Source organism: Aethalodelphis obliquidens, unplaced genomic scaffold, assembly GCF_003676395.1.
Source record: "Aethalodelphis obliquidens isolate GAN/ISIS:26980383/991018 unplaced genomic scaffold, ASM367639v1 scaffold12, whole genome shotgun sequence".
Classification (NCBI taxonomy): Eukaryota; Metazoa; Chordata; class Mammalia; order Artiodactyla; family Delphinidae; genus Aethalodelphis; species Aethalodelphis obliquidens.
Window position 1 is genome coordinate 14,594,813 of NW_020837956.1, and position 17,772 is coordinate 14,612,584.

Genomic DNA, 17,772 nt, shown 5'->3' on the forward strand with positions numbered 1-17,772 from the left:
TAATAATACTCCCTATTTCATAGAGTTTTGGGGAAGAGTAAATAACATGATGCATACAGGGTGCCTGGCACAGGGAGAGAACGGACTGTGTTCTGTTACTGTTGCTTAGCGATCACAGCGGGAATTGGCTGTGTCTAAGACCCTCGAATCTTGTCACCCCACTGATGTCAAGGCAGGTCAGGCCCCTGATTCTGTGCTGTATCGTTAGTGCCTCGGGTGTTCGTTTATGGAAGGGATGTCTCCTGCAAGGGGATTCACGGAGAGCCGGCTGCTGGGGGTGAATCTCGGCTCTGCTGCTTCCCAGCTGTGTGGCTGGGGACCAATTGCCTCACTGACCTACTCCTTGGTTTCCTCCTCAGTACGATGAATTAGTCAAATTAGAAGTAATGTTATCTATTTTCTAGGGCTGTTCTGAGGATTTAATAGGTTAGTATTTGTCAGGTGCTTAGAAGAATGTCTAGCACATTGAAAGTGTTTGGATTTGTTGAATAGAAAGATGACTAGAGAGCTGGGCTCTGACATGGAAGGCGGGGAAGGGGTCGTGCTACAAGACACTGATGTTAGGAAGCTGGAGGTGAGGCTGAAAGAACGAGTCCTGGGCGCTTCCTCCTAGGAGGAAAAAGTGGCACCAGGTGGGAAATATTTGGAAAAAGTAGCTGAGACAACAGGGACACTCCCGCTGTGGAATTTCCCGCCCTCTTGCCAGAAGACCTTTAGAGCTGGGATAGGTGCGCTCATTGCCCAGGAAGCCTGGTGTAGAAGCCTGTGTAAAACGGGTGTTTGGATTATCAAATGGGCTCCTAAGGTCGTATCTGAAGTAATACTGAGATTAATTCCATAAACTGGACTTTGGTAAAACCTAAAACATGATTTAAGAAATGGATACAAGTGGGCAGACAAAAAGCAATCAGAAAAGGAATAAAAACGTGAGCTATCTGGCTTTTCCTAAAGGGATTCTTTTTGTTTTGTTTGCTTCTAATATTTGAAGACTTCCAGGAGTATTCAGTTTGTCCCTTAAAACAAAACAAAACCCAACAGTGTTTACATAGAAATCTATTATCCCTTCAACTGAACTTTTGGAGAAATGGGGATTTTGCAATGGGAAAGTTTCACATCATATCCTACCTTCCCAAGTACGATTAACAGCAGTCCTATTTTCAAATCTATATTAAGTCCCTTCTACATAGTTTGCGTAGCTTTTAGCTTGGTCCTGAATTATTACTGGCCTCAGGTTTACCCCTTGAATCCGGGAGGGCATGACACACACCCCTGGCCCAGGTCTCCGGCACTCTCCCCTCGCCCAGCTTAAAAGGTGGGAGATGGGCTCATACACAGGCATTCAGACAGAGCTACTAACTCTAAAAACCCAGTCTTCCATTCTTCTAGCACATGGCAACACACAGTGACTACCTACTGACCCAGCTCCTGGCTTCTCTGGCCCACGGGCTGTGGTCTGAGGCTGCTGGTGGTAGAGCCTGCAGATGGGGGCGGCTTTGGCAAGGTGGTATGGGTGCCTTCAACTGCGGTGGTCCCCAGTACTTGCATCAGGGGGACTGGCTGTGCAGTTGTCCCTGGAGCTGATGGGCTCTGATAGGCTTTTGTGGTCTCACCTGTAAGAAAGTGGAATTACACTGGGTCTTACAAAACAGACGGTAGGCTCTTCAGGACAGAAATAAATATTTCTTGAACACTAGCTATGAGCAAAGTCCTGTGCTAGCTGCTGTGGAGCAATGTACAATCTGGATGGAGGAATAAGCCAATAAACAAACCAAAGATGAAATAACAAAATACTTAAGAGACAGCTCAAAACAACATTAACATAGACAAGGCCAAACATGATTAACTGTCAAATTAATTTTCCATACACCAGAAGCAATGGTTCATGAACGTATTTTTTTGCTGTTTCAGTTAGTGTTGGCCTGGGGATAGGGCGTACTTTCAGGTCTTTCACCATTTTAGACAATGTGTCTTAGATGTTCTAGTTCACATTTGGTTCATGACTAGCCGACTAACTCCTCTGGACCCCAGTTTCCTCAGCTATAAAATGGGGTATCGGAACTAATTAGATGGTAAGGACCATCTAGATGATTCTTCTGAATTGTGCTCTTCATCCCCGTGTGATGATTTAGATTGTTTCCATAATTTTAAACGAGTCTGAATTTGTTAGGTTGAGGGCATGGGGACAAGGGGCCCACTGGGCCTTGTCGTTGTATTGAGAACTGTGGGTTTGCACCAGAAGGAGACAAAACATGGTCCCCAAAGTGAACGGCACCGCAGCCCTGGGAGGGAACAACAGCCACCAGTCACTTGTGTCTGCTGGACCCATGGCAGGTATGCCAACTTCTACACCTGTGCATCTCTATTAGTTTCCTGGGGATGCTAACAAATTACCATGTGCTCAGTGGCTTAAAACAACAGAAATCTATTCTCTCACAGTTCTGGAGGCTGAAAGTTGGAAATCAGTGTCACTGGACTGAGCTCCCTCCAGAGGCTCTAAGGTAGAATCTGCTCCCTGTCTCTTCCATTTCCTGGTGGCTGCTGGCATTCCTTGGCTTGTGGCCCCACCCCTGCAGTCTTCAAGGCGAGCATCTTCAATTCTCCCTCTGCTCCATCTCCATGTGGCCTTCTCCTCTGTGTGTGTCAAATCTCCCTCTGCCTCCCTTTTTTTTTTTTTTTTGTGGTATGCGGGCCTCTCACTGTTGTGGCCTCTCCCGTTGCGGAGCACAGGCTCCGGACGCACAGGCTCAGCGGCCATGACTCACGGGCCCAGCCGCTCGGCGGCATGTGGGATCTTCCCGGACCGGGGCATGAACCCGTGTCCCCTGCATTGGCAGGCGGACTCTCAACCACTGCGCCACCAGGGAAGCCCTACCTCCCTCTTTTAAGGATACGTGTGATTGCATTTAGTCTCCTCCACAACCCTGCCCCCAGACAATCCTGGATAACTTCCCCATCTAAAGATTCTTAACTTAATCACACCAGCAAAGCCCCCTTGCCTTCCTCCCCACTCCCATTTTTTGCCATATAAGAAAACATCCACAGGTTCCAGGGATTAGGACATGGATATGTTTTCGGGGGTGGTTTTTCAGCGTATGACAGCATCCCAGCTCTAGCCTTAACTCTGCTTAGGGATGAAGCATCTTTGGTCACAGAACAGCAGGCCGGGGTGGGGGGGTAGCATCTGAGAGAGAAGGAGCTGTACTCTTCATGGGAACCACCAAACCTCCTCTTTGACATTGTACAGCACGCTGGGCAGTGTCAGACCACAGCCCTGTCCAGCCACGTAGACAAATGTGAGGTGGCGTCGGGTGTCTGGACCCACTGCTCAGCACTGGCACCTGCGCATTTCCCCACCCTGACGCTATTACCTCCTGTTGGGAGGGCAGGTCAGCACTCACCGCCCTGGGATTGGGTTGGAGTTCGGCCGTCCTGTCTGCTCTTGCAGGCATTAACCCGGCAAGGCAGGAAGTGGATCCCTCATTTACCCTGATGTTTGCTAACAGTTGGTTGCCTTTAAAGCCACCTGGAGACTGTGCCAGACAGATTGCTAAAGAGCTGGCAGCGGCCTCGGGGGTTCAGCCAGTCTTCACGCCATCCTTGGGCAAAACTAGTGTGATTTATGACGTTTCCATTACTCTAAAGGAATTGAGCTTTCATAACAAGTCCTAGGGAAGTTTCTAATTTCTCTAAAGTACTCTTCTGTTATACCAGAGGGTAAACGCTACCAGGCAGTAATGCCTCTTTAGGGAGATGCAGGCCCAGGTTCATACAGGGAAAAGCCATTTAATAGAATCACTTGTATATTTTATGAAATAGGCTTTAATTACTAACTTGGAGAGAAATATATAAATAAACTGACAGTACATTTTACTTGCAAAGTATTAATTAAACCACAAGTAATTAAATTAAAAATAAAACTTCTACTTGGAAATAGTCAATATTTTTGCCACTTTAAACTCATTGGTTGTGGGGGATCTGGATTATCTTTTTCTCACACCATGGCTAATTCTGAGGTTTCTGAACCCCCCAAGTTTGCCTTTGCTGGTATTGCTTTGCTAGAGAGCAGATTAAATATCCTGAGGGCAGCCATTTATGTTACTTGCATAGAACACAGATGTCTTCAAGCACATCGTAAATTCAGCCAGCAGAGCCAAGTCCCTGGTCTTCCACTGTCTTCCACATAAGACCTAGACGTTTTTGCCTGCTCTCCTTCACAGGATATAACTGTCTTTAAGAGGGAGACAGAGAAGCTACTCTGCCCCGATGCTTCCAGTTCCTTGCTGAGCATAATGCCTGATGTGACCCAAAGTGTATTCTTCACGGGACCAGGTTCTTTTGGAGCAATTTGAAATAAAACCACCAGAATAGTTTCTTCGTACAACCTCAGATACATGGGGGTTTGGTCTCTTTTCAACGATTTTCATGGGAAAACATTTCAAAACTTCCCTTAGACTCTTAACGTATTACTCTTTGGACAAGGTCAAGAACAGCTCCAGACAACCACCTTCTCAACGGCACCGAGAGGGCCTCCCAGCTTCCTACACCCGGTCGTCATTAGCATCACAGTGGAGGTGATCCAGGGCCCTATCCACAGAGATTCTGATTCACTGATCTGGGCTGGGCCTTGGAAATCTGATTTGAGAACCACAGCCAGCGCCAGGCTGGCCACTAGGCTTTCTTCAGCTTCCTGAGCCTGGCTCCCTTTGCTGGAAAATGGGGACGGTCAGACCTACTTGGGGGACTGTTGTCACAGGTAGAGATCGTGTCTGTAAGGGGGCCACACAGTGCTTGGCCTTCGATAAATGACAGCTGCTGACATCATCGTGATATGCCTCCCTCTCCCCCAGTGGAAAACAGGGCTTTCAGTAGGTGTCAAATGTGAGGTGACTGAAGGAAATTGAAACCAGTTTAGCAGCAACACCTTGGGGTCAGAGTGACAGGGAAGGATTTGGCTCTTCCCGTGAGAACTTAGAACATGCCTCAGGGTTCTACGTGAGGGCAGGAAGCTTAATGTTCACGGAGCATCTACTGTGCACCTCGTTTACAGAAGCATTCACATATGATATTAATCACAATCCGGAAAGTCAGCCAACTATTCCCATTTTTAAGACAAGGGACAGATTCTCCCAGAGGTCAAGAAACGAGTCTCAGGCCACATGGACAGCAGGTAGCGGAGCCAGGACTTGGACCCACATTTGTTTGATGCCAAGTTCCATACTTTTTCCCACAAAAGGGGAACAAAGTAGAAGTCATGAGTCACTTCAAGATCCCTGAATGGGGTTCCCCTCAGAGGGTGGCCTGAGGTCTCCAGGGTTCTGGTGGAAGTCATCTTACTCCCAAGACAGGGTGAAGGGGTGGCCTTGGAGGGTGTTGGCAGTGAGGGCAGAAGGTCCCTGAACAGTCAAACGTATTACAATGAACTTGGGCTTGATTTTCTTCCAGGGCAAGGGATGACCAAGGGGAGTCAGGAGGGGGTTTTCCTGACACTCTAGCTCAGCAAGGGTAAAGATTTACTTTCCCTTCTCTTGTCACGGTGCCGGCAATGTGCCTTCTCAGCTTTGGGGGAACTTCTACAAACAGACCCTTACCTGTTTTTATTGAGCTCAGAGTAGCTTGAGACTCCAGCCAAATACCAGCTGCCTGTTTAATGGCTGCTAACTGCCTTGGGAACAGCGTTTAAATCTCAGGAATGTGTTTTCTCAGCAGGAGCTGCACATGGCAAAGCAAGATGCATCCTATTTTTGTGAGTGAGATAATTTCCCATGAAAGAGGGTTGCTATGCTTTGGGGGGTCGTCCTAACCTGATTTACCTGTTCACTCACATTCTTGGACAGACCAGGAAGCATCTTGCAGGGGCATGCTGGGGCCTGAGCAGCTGCTGGCCCTCACATCTTCATTTCTTCTGCTTCCTTCCATTTCTAAAGGAATTTTATCACTGAAGGAAGAGTAGCAACGAAGGGAGCCACCCTTTTATGGTTCTCAGTGGAATTTTTTATTTGTATTGGTGAAACTCACTCCACGGTGGGACTGTCACTTGAAAGAGAGGTTCCTCTAATCTTGAAGCTGGATGAGACCCCAGTATCCCTTTTATGTTGGAATCCTTATAGCTGAGCTCAGAGTCTGCCACAGAGCAGGTGCTCACTACATGGTTATTGAATGAGTGAGTGAATGAATGAACTTCATTTTTCAGACTCTGACAGCCATGAATAATCTTGTGATAGGAGGCCGATGGTGTCATCGAAGGTGGAGATGTTTTGGTAGAGGGGACAGATGACAGTAGCAATGCCTGAGGTTCTGGCTATGGCTTTTGCTAATTTTAAATGTACGTAGCAGCATGGGAATTCCCTGGCAGTCCAGTGGTTAGGACTCTGCGCATTCACTGCTGAGGGCCCGGGTTCAATCCCTGGTCGGGGAAGTAAGATCCCACAAGCCGAGCAGCGTGGCCAAAAAATATAAAATAAAATATAAAACAAAACAAAATAAAATAAAATAAATAAAATAAAATAAAAATAAAGTACGTGGCAGCAAAGTGTGAGAAGGCGCCCCGTCTCCTCCACACTCCTCCTGGCCGTCAGTGAGTCAGGCCTGCTGGGGTGGGCAGTGCTAAGCTGGACCATGGTGCCTGGGGCAGATAGAGACGGTTTGAAAACGATCTCTGCTATGGAGGACGTAGAAACCAATGGATTTTTATCAACTAAGTCATCATTTGGCTGTAGTTGTCTTCTCTCCCCTCCACCCACTCTCCCTTCAACTTGACCTGCTTCGAGGGGATGCGATCAGATTTTGAGTGCTGTAGGGGCCGATCGGAGCGGGGCCCTTGGGCAGGGGCTGAACCTTATCTGAAACGAGGGTGACCTGGCACCCTGCCGCAGGGTCACTGTGTAGGACGGTGTCTGACACAGAGAAAGCACTTGCTGATTGATGGCTACGGTCACAGGAGGTTGTGCAGCACTCTTCCTGTTGTCCAGATTCTGGCTACGACTAAAGTCAGAGGGCCCCAGTCCCCCTTTCTGCATGAGGAGAGGTGCCACTGAACTTCCTATGGGTGGGGCTGTCCCAGCAGAACCTGCACCATCACCAGCCCCACCTGACCCAGGCTCGTCAGCAGAAGGACAGGACCAGAAGAGGGGGAAGGGTCCGAGGCCACCTCTGGGGGAGAGCAGTGTTCAGGGTAAGAGGATATTCCCTTCCTTCTTTCACGCTTTGTCCTCCCCAAGCCAGACGAAGGGGCTTCAAGAGAATCTCTCATCAACACCACGGGGCCTGCGGGGTGTGGGGGGCCCTCGTTTCCCACTGGCCTTTCTGAGCTGCGGCACCGACAGGCTCACCTGGTGCACTGCAGGAGCGGAGCTCAAAGAGGAAGTCTGGGGGTGTATTCTGGGAGTCGAGAAGTATTCTCCCTCTCACGGGAGAAACAGGGAGTGCTTGGCATGTGGTCCCTGAAGCTGGAGGGCTGCCTTGAATATGGGGTCTGTTCCTGAAGTGGGGGAGGGGTGCTGCTGGAGGGGCTCAGGAGGCCAAAGGTGAGGCGAGATGGGACAAGAAAGGTGACCAGCCTCATCCCATCCTAGGTCTCCTCAGGCCCCAAGAGGGAAGAGGAGAACCCCAGCCACACCCGTGACTCTGTGTGAAGGTGCTGCTGCCAGTGGATGGGGCCCCTAACTCAGAGAAAGAGACGGGGCCAGGATACAGCGGAGCAGTGCCCCCGGCTCCAGATACCCACACACGAAACCTGCTGAGAAATCACTGAGAACTTGGACGAGACAACAGAGAGGGCAGGGACACTCTCCCTCCACCAACTGGCCAGCCACTCAAGGAGACCTCTGTCCCCTAGTCATCTTCCCCGGCCCACACCAGAAGAGGACAGGTGACATCTCAGAAATGGTCCACAGGGCACCACCACCCGCTGCCAGCTTGTGGGCGGGGTTACAGAACAGGTGGTTCCTTGCAATAAAACAAACAAAAACAGGTCTAGATTACTGGAATAATTAAGAAGCCGTTAAAGATATAGTTGGAGAGGAACTGGGGTGGAAAAGTGAAAAACATTCCCTATTTGAATGCATAAGAAAACATAGGATAATGGTGTAGAGAGGGGTTTCTGAAGCCAGATTGTCCGGATCTGATTCTAAGCTCTGCTACTTACTTGCTGTGTGGCAAAGGGCAAGTTATTAAACTTCTCTGGTGCTGCATTTTCCTCAAACTGTAAATTAGGGCTAAGAGCAATACATACCCATGGTATTGTTGGGGTGAATAAATACAATAATCAGATAAAACTCTTGGAACAGTGCCTGGCACACAGCGAAAGCTCAGTAAATGCTAGCTTTTATTGCCTATCCTTAAACCATATTCACCTTAAGTACATGAACAAAATCAGCTAGCTCTTCAACTTTCTGGAAGTAACGTTAAATCCCACCATAAAACAACTCACAGCTTCTCTTTGTGTGAGAAATCAAAGCATACCTTCCCCCAGAAAAGACAATAATGCATAGTATAGCTCTTGCTTTCACACAGAAACCTAGAAAAAGGTATTTTCCTGGCCTGAGTTTTACTGTACCCCCTTGGTGAGTCACAGGAAGCTGGGTCGGCACAACCTCACAGGCTGTATTTTTGGCTTTGGGCTGTTGAGATGAACTGCTTGCTGCTATCACATAAGCCACATCCTCCTCTTTGCTTCCCTCCATTTCATATGTAAGTAGAGACAGTCTTTTCCCTTTCAGCTGCCAGGGAACATTTCCACACAGAATGTCACGTCATCTTCTAAAGTAACTATACAGTAAAATTCAGGGCAACAGTCATTCTGAATGAAAATGACACAAACTCAGAGATAATCTCAGAATTGCAAAACAAAAAATAAAGCCTCACTCTTCAGCACATTGACTTCTGTGCCCATGTTCCTGGCATCTGTTAAAATATTACTGGAGTCAGCGGAGCTTGACTGGTTAAGTTGCTAATTTTTATCCTGTCTCCTAAAACACAATATTGCCTGTTTACGAGATCAGAAGATTTAAATGAAATCACACGTGGACACTTGCCTGCTTTGGCAGCTGGGCTTTTAGATGATGAATATGTAAGAGATGATGGGTAGGTTACACCCTTTTGGGGTTTACCTTCTGCAAAAAAAAAAAAAAAAAGGAAAAACACCACAATGATTTATTTCTAGAGCTAGAGGTTTTAGATGGTTGCATTCTGTTAAGTTGACTCCCTCCTGCTGATTTGTTTCTCTTGAGTTCAATGAAATCAGTCAGTCTCCACGCCCCTCTCCCTGCTGAATTGTTGATTACAATGAGAAAGTCAAGTGGCATTCTGTTTTCCTGTATCACCTATGTTTTATTAATATTAGAAAGGAGGCAGTAAAACCTCCATCAGAATTAACATGAGCAACCCTTATTTTGCCCATGAAGATGTGAACTGGAGGTAAAGTTTCCATACACGGGACTTTCTGAATGTTGAATCAGGTCACTAGATGAATGGAAAAACCCTCCCCACGTTCTTTTCCTGGTTGCTGAGAGCTCTGGCCATCCGCTGGCTATACGTGAACAGCAACCTCTCACTTCCACAGACCCCGTGGGACCCATTTGAATTCCACGGCACTAGAGAAACTTGAAAGTAGGTAAATAGAGATCGGCCTTGAAAATGACCATTTGTTGTCCACCCAGGGAGTGAAAGTTTAGATACCAGGCGAGGGAAGGAATGCTAATGGGTATCAGGGAAACCATGGAGGCATAAAGAAGAAAAACGATCAGGGCTGGGGAGGCAAGCCGCAAGCCTGGTGTGGCTGAACCTGCCTGAGAAGGCTGCAGTCCGCAGTCCTCCTCTGCCAGGGAGTGCGGCTTGAAATTCCACCAAGGAGTTTCATTCCACACGAAATGGGAAGTGTCACTAGAATGCAGAAGCCCCCCTGAGGCAGGTAATTTGTCTCACTTGGTGGCTGTGAAATCCCCAGGGCCTGGAGCTGTCTGGGATGTAGTAGATGCTCAATAAGAATAACGGGAATTAGTGCTTAGATCTCTGTTAAAATTTAAATGCCCTTGGGAGGGGTCTCACCTGTTTTTCGATATTTACACCTGATAATGAAAGCATTTTAAACTCTCAACCTGAGGGAATATTTTTATAGGATGGGCTAGGGGAGGAGAGGTGAGGAGTGTCAAATGGGAGGTGGGAGGTGGAACACAATCTAGTGCCCGATTTTGCCAAAGGTCCTCCTGGGCACAAGGGACTGCAAGAGTCATGAGGCAGACAGAATAACAGGGTCTCAGGAGGGGCTTGGGATTGGGAGCAAGAAAATCTAGGTTTCCCTTTCTGTTTTACCATTCATTAACTGCCTCAATCTCTGAGACTCTGGGGTTTTTTGTGTTTTTTTTTTTTTTTTTTAATTCAGAAAATATGTATAATGATGTGGACCAACTTACCATACAAAGTTGTAGGGATCTAAAGGAAAAAAAAACAGTTAAGAAGTTTTGGAACTATGTTTCACCACAGAGATGCAAAGAAGTTATTCTGGTGTTACCTATAAATGTCACTCCAGGTGGGGAAGAGGCAAATGTTGGGGCTCATGGGAGTTACTTCATCTCACAAAAGCCACCTGGGAGCAGGGCTGGACACCCGCATGTCCTCGCCCTGGGCCACCCTGCTCCAGGTGGACAGTGAGTGAGGTTATTTCAGACCCAAGGAGGGCGCCTTGGCTGTGGGCCTCACTTTATCCACAGCGAGTGCCGCAGAGACATCGGCTCCCTCAGTTTCCTATTCTTCTCGCATCTAAAATCCTATGGTTCTCTCTGTTTCTATTCAGAAGGAAAAGGAGCCTGAGCTCAGTTTTCTGCAGTGTGGATCAGAGGACAAACGGGCAGCATTAGGAGGTCCTTGCTGGACCTTTCCCGTCCCTGAACTGTGGAAAGATTGTGCTGAACAAAAACACAGCTCCCCTCTCCTGCCCCCTCCCAGCCCACCAAAGTGAATTAATTAAAGATGCATAGCAACATGTGAAAAGTGGAAATAAAAGCCTAGAGAAAAGTCACAGAGGCATCAGAGCCTTCAGAGAAGGACTCTGACACGATCCAGCAAAACTTGTTGGCCAGAAGCCTCTGGACAATGGAGAACCTGCCCTGTCCACCGCCAGCTGAGACCTGTAGCCGGCATTGCACTCTCCTAACTCATTCGTTGGAGACCCCTAGCCATTGCAGAAGCACATGTGTTTATTATCATTGGCAGAAAGTGTTTCTGGTTAAATGTCACTAGGTTGAATGAGAGGACATGGAAGTTGAGATTTATAGGGAATAATCACAGCAGATTGATTTTCATTTAAAAAAATCCAAAACATCTCTACTCTCATGGAATTAATTTTCCTTGTAAACCTCTGCTGGAATTCTTGGATTACAGGCTAGGCAACAAAGATTGAAACCCTCTTATTTCGCCAGGAGCTACTTGGTAAACACCAATGTGGAGATTATATGTCTATGATTGGCATTTGTATTCTAGACCTTAGCATTTTTATATGGCCCCAGTTCTGAATGTTTTGTTACAGGGCAAAGCTTGCGGTACTATGGTTGATAACCTCCCATTATTTGACATAGAAACCAGTGTAATTTGAACCCTAGGTGTGCAGAATTCCGCAGATAAGAGGAAACAGGGATTGCTTAAATAGAGAAGAATCTTAAAATGTCTGATAGCAGTCCTATTAAAACTCTGATCAATGGATAGTAGAGGTTGGGACATGGGGTGTCTAAAGGTGCAAAAAAACCCACCCAGATTGGAAGGCCTGATATATTATGAGACATTTCTCTTTTCCTTGCTTTAGTTGGTCTTCTGTAGGCAGTTCTCAGGAGAGTCACATGGCTCCGGATTTTGTGGGGTTGCCAGAAAGGTTTGCTAGAATGTAGTTTAAAATCCTGCAGTGCCTCTTTGGAGAATATGGGAGATTCAAGGTCCAGTGTAGGGTAAGTATAAGGTGAGGATAGAATGTTGTGTTGTGCTCAAATGCTAATGAGGCATGTCAAAAGCTGGAAGAGCTCCCACTGGCCAAACCTGGAAATTTTGAGCAACAGAAAGAATAATGACGATAATAGACTATAACACATTGTACTTTAAAAAAAACAATCTGTGAGTCCATAGTTGTACTTGAAAAAATAGTTGTGGAGAGAGGCGGGAAAGCCCTCTTCCTTGTGTAATAACACTAGCTAATAAATGTAGAAGAAATGACAGAATTAGAACAAATATAATTTTGCAATTTCTGATGTAATTCTTGCTACAGCAAGGATCATCAATAGATGTTAAAATCATTGGGTTAAATTTTGGAGGGAACAAGATATTCATGCTGTTTTGAAGTATCACCCTACAGGTTGCTATTAATTACAAAGTATCTTTACCATGAAGAGACAGGGTAAAGTATCCAAGTAATCAAATTTAGCATCAGCGACAAATGGACAAAATGCTATTGTGTCTCCTGATATGGCCATTTGTGATACTCCACAATGGATATGCTATGATACCACCTATGTAGTGTCCTTGACAAAATATTTAACCTGAATCCAACCATGAGTAAATAGCTGGACCTGTTTGTGGTCCAGACTGTGGGACATAGTAATAGATGACTGGCTGGGACTTCAAAAATGTCATCACTACTTATGACCAAAAAAGGAAGTGTGGTGGCAGACAGTTCTAGATTAAAGGAGACTAAAATGGACATGACAACTAAATACAATGGATGATTTTTGATTGGATTGTAGATTCCCCCCCCCAAAAAAAGAAGAATTACTGTGAAGAATATTTGGGGGATAGTTGGATACAACTGAATAAGAACTTTTTCTTATTATTTCTTATTTATTAATATTTATTAAATTATTGTATCAGTGTTAATTTTTTAGATGTGGTACTGTGGTTATTTAGGAAAATGCTTTAGCTCTTACCATATGTGTGCTGAAGTATTAAGGGATAAAGTGTCATCATGCCCACAGCTTATTTTCACACAGTTCAAACGAAATATAAATAGATAGATAAAGCAAGTATAGCAAAGTATTAACAATTGGTGAATCTGGGTGAAGAGAATATGGTATTCATTGTACTATTCTTTTAATTTTTCTGTAAATTTAAAAGTTTTCAAAATAAAAAGTTAGGTTGGGGAAATTCACAAAAATAAAAAGAGGGGAGCAGGCAGGTCATGATGATAGTACAAAGACCTTGGTTATCTTTTTACTGCGAAATAACACAGCTATGAGTTCATTGATATTACCTCTTTGGAAGAGGGAAAAAAAAAAAAGAGTGAAAATGATTATCTATAAAATCCTGTGGAGCCAATAGTGAGAATGGACTAAACAGTGAAACAATTAATTAAAAAAAAGAAATCTCAAATAAAATTGTAGCTCAGTGTTCTAAAAACCTGTCCCTATCTGTCCATTTACCAGAATTCTCAAGGAATAAGCTTCCAGATATGAGGCACATTTGGCATAACTAAAGGAGTAGTTCAAAAATCCAGTTATTAAACGTAATTCACTTAACTAAAAGTTTGATTGGACTTACTGATAGCTGCTGTGTGTTTAAAATGAGTAATTGGAGCCTTTTAATATTTCCAGACTTTGTAGTGATTTATCACTGAAATTATAATTCATTGTTTCATGATCTTAACTATCAGAAGAACTAATGCTTCAGATTTTTATGAAATGAGGTGGGCCATAAACTAAAACTAATGGCACACTGAAAAGAGCCCATTTCATCCCGTGAGGTAACTTAACCGAAGTACCAGTTGTAGGGCAGCATTTCTCCAGGGTGTGGGCATACCTGAGACGACAAAGGATTCTCTCCATCGTGGAAGGGATAACGACTGGACACCATTGGAGTAACTCCCTTTATAGCCAGACTGTCCAGCAACTTTCCGAACAAGTATTTTCCCTCCTGAATTATCGAGCACACCACTGTGAAGAGAAAAAAAAAATTTTTTTTGAAGAAAGGACAGAAAAATATTGTTTGACATATAACAGACTTTGAAACCGGTCACCATCTTTATTTTTTTTCTTGTTCTACATGTTATACATTTAAAATAATTGATTGGAGTATAGTTTATTTACAGTGTTGTGTTAGTTTCAGGTGTACAGCATAGTGATTCAGTTACACATATACATATATTCATTCTTTTTCAGATTCTTTCCCTATATAGGTTATTACAGAATATTGAGTAGAGTTCCCTGTGCTATACAGTGGGTGCTTGTTGGTTGTCTAATTTATATATAGAAGTGTGTATATGTTAATCCCAAGCTCTTGATTTATCCCTCTCCCCTTTGGTAACCATAAGTTTGCTTTCAAAATCTGTGAGTCTGTTTCTGTTTTATAAATAAGTTCATTTATATCATTTAAAAAAATTAGATTCCACATATGGGTGATATCATATGATGTTTGTCTTTGTCTGACTTAGTTCACTTAGTATGATAATCTCTAGGTCCATCCATGTTGCTGCAAATGGCATTATTTCATTCTTTTTTTATGGCTGAGTAATATTCCACTGTATACGTGTACCACATATTCTTTATCCACCCCTCTGTTGAGGGACATTTAGGTTGCTTCCATGTCTTGGCTATTGTAAATAGTGCTGCAATGAACATTCTCTTTCTCAAGATTGCTTTGGCTATTTGGGGTCTTTGGTGTTTCCATACAAATTTAAAAAATTTTTGTTCTAGTTCTGTGGAAAATGCCATTGGTAATTTGATAGGGATTGCATTGAATCTGTAGATTGTCTTGGTGGTCTAGTCATTTTGACAATATTGATTCTTCCAATCCAAGAACACGGTATATTTTCCCATCTATTCGTGTCATTTTCGATTTCTTTCATCAGTGTCTTATAGTTTTCAGAGTACAGGCCTTTTGCCTCCTTAGGTAGGTTTATTCCTAGGTATTCTTTTTGATGCCATGGTAAATGGGATTATTTCCTTAATTTCTCTTTCTGATCTTTCCTGATTAGTGTATAGGAAAGCAAGAGATTTCTGTGTATTAATTTTGTATCCTGCAATTTTACCAAATTCATTGACGAGCTCTAGTAGTTTTCTGGTAGCACCTTTAGGATTTTCTATGTATAGTATCATGTTATCTGCAAACAGTGACAGTTTTACTTCTTCCTTTCCAACTTGGATACCTTTCATTTCTTTTTCTTCTCTGATTGCTGTGGCTAAAACTTCCAAAACTATGTTGAATAAAACTGGTAAGAGTGAACATCCTTGTCTTGTTCCTGATCTTAGAGGGAATGCCTTTAGCTTTTCACCATTGAGAATGATATTAGCTGTGGGTTTGTCATATATGGCCTTTATTATGTTGAGGTAAGTTCCCTCTCTGCCCACTTTCTGGAGAATTTTTATCATAAATGGGTGCTGAATTTTGTCAAAACTTTTTATGCATCTATTGAGATGATCATATGGTTTTATTCTTCAGTATGTTAATGCGGTGTATCACACCGATTTATTTACAGATATTGAAGAATCCTTGCATCCCTGGGATAAATCCCACTTGATCATGGTGGATGATCCTTTTAATGTGTTGTTGGATTTGGTTTGCTAGTATTTTGTTGAGTATTTTTGCATCTGTGTTCATCAGAGATATTCAGCCACCGTCTTTATTTAGAGATAGGAAAGCAGGGAGAGTAAGAAAACCTTCACCTTGACCTGCAGCCTAACCCCTAAGAACGATGCTCCCATCACGTGGCCTGGCATCTGTCTTCCCATGTTCGATGTCCTTCTCTTTCGTATTACAGGACATGACCATGCCTCAAATTTCTTTTCTTTGGTTGCTTAATTCCTACTAGTTCTCCCTGAAGTAAAACCTGTTCCCTGACAATTTCCAATTTGGTTTTGTGACATCACAGAACGACTCCAACTATTTCAAAAGGTGGTACATTATTAAAAGCAAATTATTCCTTTTATTTTGGGCTAGGGAACGAAGGTGTGTAGCTAAATTAAACTCATTTAAAAGAGTCCCCAAAGGCTGGTAATTGTTTCTTTAATTTCTTGGATTTTGAAGGTTTTAGATCCTGATGTGATAGTAACTGACATATCTACCTCTTTGCCTCCATTGAAGCCGGGGCTCCAGTATGTCAATTCCTTGTCCCAGAGCCTAACATGGCTCCCTTGGGTATCTGTAATTTACAGCACAGGGGAGCTAAAAATGTCCTTAGATTTGTTCCCATCAACACCCTTCCTTCCCTACAGGAATGAGCGTTGCCATTTCCTGCCCTCCCACCCTCATGGTGAGTCAACAACTTTCAACACTCAACTTCCCAACAACTTGGAAAGAAAGTGATAATAATACTTGACATGTAAAGCCCTTAATTGCTTTTGAATCATCCCCACTAATGGATCTCACTGAGTTCTCCTAGCAAACCTACTGGCTGTGGAGCAGAGGGAATGCTGTTATTCCCACTTCACAGAGACAGGCTTAGACAGGTCGAGGGACTCACTCCAGATTTTGTAACTTCTAAATTGCAAGGTAGGGATTTGAACCCAGGTCTAAATGACCTGGAATCCTGGGTTTGCCCCACTTGGTCACAGTTGCCTCAAAAGCCATGGGCATCTCCCAACACCAAGTCCTCATCCCTCCATCATGTCTTTGCAACCCTGCCTGCCCTTCTTCAGGCAGCTCTCAGTCGGGGCCCCTCACTTCTCCCAGCTGCAGCCAGGCCGGCCTCTTCTCTCCTGACGGCCCACTTGATTCCCACTCCTGTGGCTCTGTTCACGCTGCTCTTTGCTCTGGAGAAACTGTGCCTTCTCTCCAACACCTCCTTCTCCATGACTTTGCTATGCCCCTTCCTAACAATGCCTTCGAACCTTGTCTTTCCATGGAGGCTCTGATTTTATTTGGTCTTGTGCTACTTCCTAAAAATTCCTTGAGTTAACTTTGTCTCCCAACTAGATTAGAAATTTTCTTATGGGAAGACAGTGTTTTTGCTTCTGCATTAGAAGGCCTGTCGGTGTGCGGACACCACTCATGCTGGCTTGGGAAAGCCAGTTATTAGGCTGCTGGATTGTGCCGGTTCATTTCACTATGGTACTTTGAAATCAGCCACGGTGGAAGTATTTATACCGCAGATGTTGGTAAATCAGTACCCCCCAGGCCTCCATTTAGGAGGGCTGGTTGGTGAACCTTTACCACCACACCACTGGCATAGGCTGTAAATTCAGATTAGTTTTTAAAAAATTACCCCGATTATCCCATGGTCCCTAACTGACAAGTGGGGGAAACAGAAATAGCTCTTATCTTTTTATTCCCCCCCTGGAGAAATTATTCTGCCCCTGGATTTATATTCCATTGTATTAAGGAAATGTTCGTGCACTCATTCTTGTTTAAAAGTCAGAAGCGCTGTAGCTGCCACTCAGAGTGGAAAGAGGGGCTGAGCTTCCCTTTTCTCAGGCTGTTTAAAGGGAATGGGGTGGGCCCGGGGGTTCTCAGGCTGGACAGGGAGGCTGAGATCCCTTGTGACAGTTATATAAGACCCAAAACCCAGACTTTGGGAAAGGCACGGAAACAGAACTCTTGTCTTCTCGTGAGATTTTCCTGTTGCAGAAGAGAGTGATGTCCTATCTTGTGAGTGGACTTCACTGGAGGCCGTGCGCGTTCCCTGACATTGTCCTAGAGGAGGGCAGATCCTGGGGCAGTCAGTGGTCTGTCAACTCCTGGAGGCGACAGAAATCCCAGGGGAGGAATGCACCGGACGCTTGTTCATCACAGGAGATACCAGAGGAGGGAGAGAGCCTGAAAGGCTGTGGTTGTACTTATGAAGCAGATGGGGGCTCAGAGCCATGG

At 44.6% G+C, this 17,772-nt stretch overlaps 1 protein-coding gene across 3 annotated transcripts in view; it reads right to left on the bottom strand.

Moving 5' to 3' along the window:
* The window catches only part of VIT (vitrin), a 124,030-nt gene that overhangs the window by 42,535 nt on the left and 63,723 nt on the right, over positions 1-17,772 (bottom strand). For 2 of the 3 annotated variants that reach the window (XM_027113391.1, XM_027113390.1), the window contains exons 5-6: positions 13,771-13,904; positions 1,419-1,610 (exon numbers count right to left, since the gene is read on the bottom strand). In XM_027113391.1, the coding sequence (XP_026969192.1) occupies positions 1,419-1,610; positions 13,771-13,904 (326 nt within the window). Of the gene's footprint in view, positions 1-1,418; positions 1,611-9,032; positions 9,111-13,770; positions 13,905-17,772 lie in introns of all 3 variants that reach the window. The other variant, XM_027113392.1, reaches the window with a different exon arrangement.